This window comes from Lygodium microphyllum, chromosome 13, assembly GCF_053477565.2.
Source record: "Lygodium microphyllum isolate KBCC chromosome 13, Lygodium_microphyllum_v1.1.10, whole genome shotgun sequence".
NCBI lineage: Eukaryota > Viridiplantae > Streptophyta > Polypodiopsida > Schizaeales > Lygodiaceae > Lygodium > Lygodium microphyllum.
In genome coordinates, this window is record NC_141147.1 from 119,178,765 (window position 1) to 119,180,981 (window position 2,217).

Sequence of the window (2,217 nt, forward strand, 5' to 3'; positions counted from 1 at the left end):
ACGTACCTACTTAAGTTATTTAAAGAACAAGTAAAATTGTCATATTTGAGAGCCCAAGTATCAATTTACAGATAATTGTGTATTAGCATACAAGTAAAATGTCTCAATATCTACGAGATTACAGACCTCTTACTCATAAAGTAATTTGGAGTTCGAAAATTACATCAACCTCTTTCAAGAAGAAAAATGAGAGAGAGAGAGAGAGAGAGAGAGAGAGAGAGAGAGAGAGAGAGACTCTTAGTAGATAATGTAAAGCATGTCAACTCTCAAAAGTTTTTTTTTTGGAGGGGGGATACACTCATAATGACCTGTTAGATAGGTCGATACTTATGAAGCCTTATGATTTTCAAAGTGTAAATAGGCGATGCCTATCTTGCATGAAGCCTTTTTTATGAGCTAATGCAAAAGAGAGATCACACTTTCTCAGTATTTGCTCATTATGGGGATCTGCCTAATGATGGATTTCTTTTTTGGTACAGTGATGGTAACAACACCAGCTTCATCTTGGGCTCTTATTTTGTCCAAAATAATGTTGTCTGGTAGCTGGAATTGGCGAAGAAAGCTACCTTGAGGCCTCTCAATACTGTACTCAATTATATAGTCTCTAGTCCTTTCTAGCTCGTTGATGTGCACACCAATAATTTGAAGCACATTGCCCGGGAGCACTTGTAAGCTTATGTCGTCCTTGGTCAAACCTACAAAAAACAACACAATTTCAAACACTTCTTCATGTGGGGTATTGTTTGATGATATTGTTGATACATCAAGAACCCTCTTACCATTGAAAGATATTATAATTGGGCAGATTATTTCAATATGAAGGTCACATCGTTAAAGTATAGCTTACACATTATGTACATAACATTGAGAAGCCTAGTATTTAAAGGTGGTCATAGTTGACAAATTATCTAACGGTGAGTGTAAGCTACTCTAGCTCTAGCCAATGATTTAACATCGTTTTCACGTGGAAAATGCCAATGAGGTTTGCCATTTACTTACTTCATTAGGAGATTTCCACATGTAAAATCACTTAATGTAATATACCAAATCACGCTTGACATTCCCCAAATGAATTCCCATTTTATTTGGGGGATGTCAAGCGTGATTTGGTATATGCTCCAGAATCAAGGGTCTTTCTTCTTATTTAGGTACAACTGTGTGGAATATGTTGTTTTTGCATAAGGCAAGAGCCTCTTTTCTCTAGGAACAGGAGCAGTTGTTTGCTGCCCACAAGCAAGAACAGGTGAGGGTGGTAACCTCACCAAGCAAGTGTCTGAAACAGCATTAAATCAATTCTGATTCTGGACTGTTCAGAGGTTATTTAAATGCAATATAGCAAATCACGTTTGACATCCCCCAAATGAAAGAATATTACACTTAACAAATCATAATGAGATTTACATCATTTAGTCACCTCAAACCACTTCTAGCTCCTTGACAATGTCATGTCGATTCACCCTTCAAAAGCTATGACAAAGTCATGTCGATTGTCCATTCAAATAATGGTAAGACTACCAACCATAACCAATGCATTCATTATACCAACCACCAGCCAATGTATTCATCTAGTCAATCGTCGAATCACATGGAAAATGCCAATGAGCATCGCCACATACGTACTTCATAATGAGATTTTCACACGTAAAATCGCTTCGAAGAAGCTATGACACTTTGATTCTACGTGCAAGAGGGAGCTCTGCTGGTCACCTGGTACATCGAGCTTGATGTGGTGTGCCGACGCAGTCTCGAGCCAGTCCACCTTGAGCTCGCCAACGCTGGCAATGGCAGGGAAGCGAGAGAAGCTGGCCATGATATAGGGAAGCGCGCGCAGACACAGAGAATGAGAGAAAAAGAGAGAGAGAGTGTGTGTGTGTGTGTGTGTGTGAGAGTACTAAGCCAACGAATGGGAAGGGATGAGCCAGCACCTGCCCTTTTATAGTAGTAGCGCTCGCGCGCTCTCTCTCTCTCTCTCTGTGTCTCTGTGCGCCTTTGCGGGGTCTCTACTCAACCCCCATCGGGTTATTTCCTTCCCTTTCAGCTGACTCGCTTGCTCCTTTCCTACATTGTTTATCTTTTGTTTATCCTTTCCAACCATCATTCTCCCCCGCCGTCCCCTTGAGTGCATAAGAAGCCTCCATTCTGCTGTTCATTAGCATACGGCCACCTCTCTTCAATGAGTTTTGAAACGTCGGCACTTACAACTATGAATCGAGAGAA

General features: G+C 40.6%; 1 protein-coding gene across 1 annotated transcript; it reads right to left on the minus strand.

The window, feature by feature from the left end:
- Positions 1-423: 423 nt before the first annotated feature.
- On the minus strand, positions 424-1,810 carry LOC148027127 (17.4 kDa class I heat shock protein-like). Its single transcript, XM_087690391.1, has 2 exons — positions 1,708-1,810; positions 424-695 (listed from the first exon to the last, which is right to left on the minus strand). Exons 1-2 carry the CDS (start codon positions 1,808-1,810, stop codon positions 424-426), a joined length of 375 nt encoding a protein of 124 aa, XP_087546517.1.
- Between the last annotated feature and the right edge of the window lie 407 nt (positions 1,811-2,217).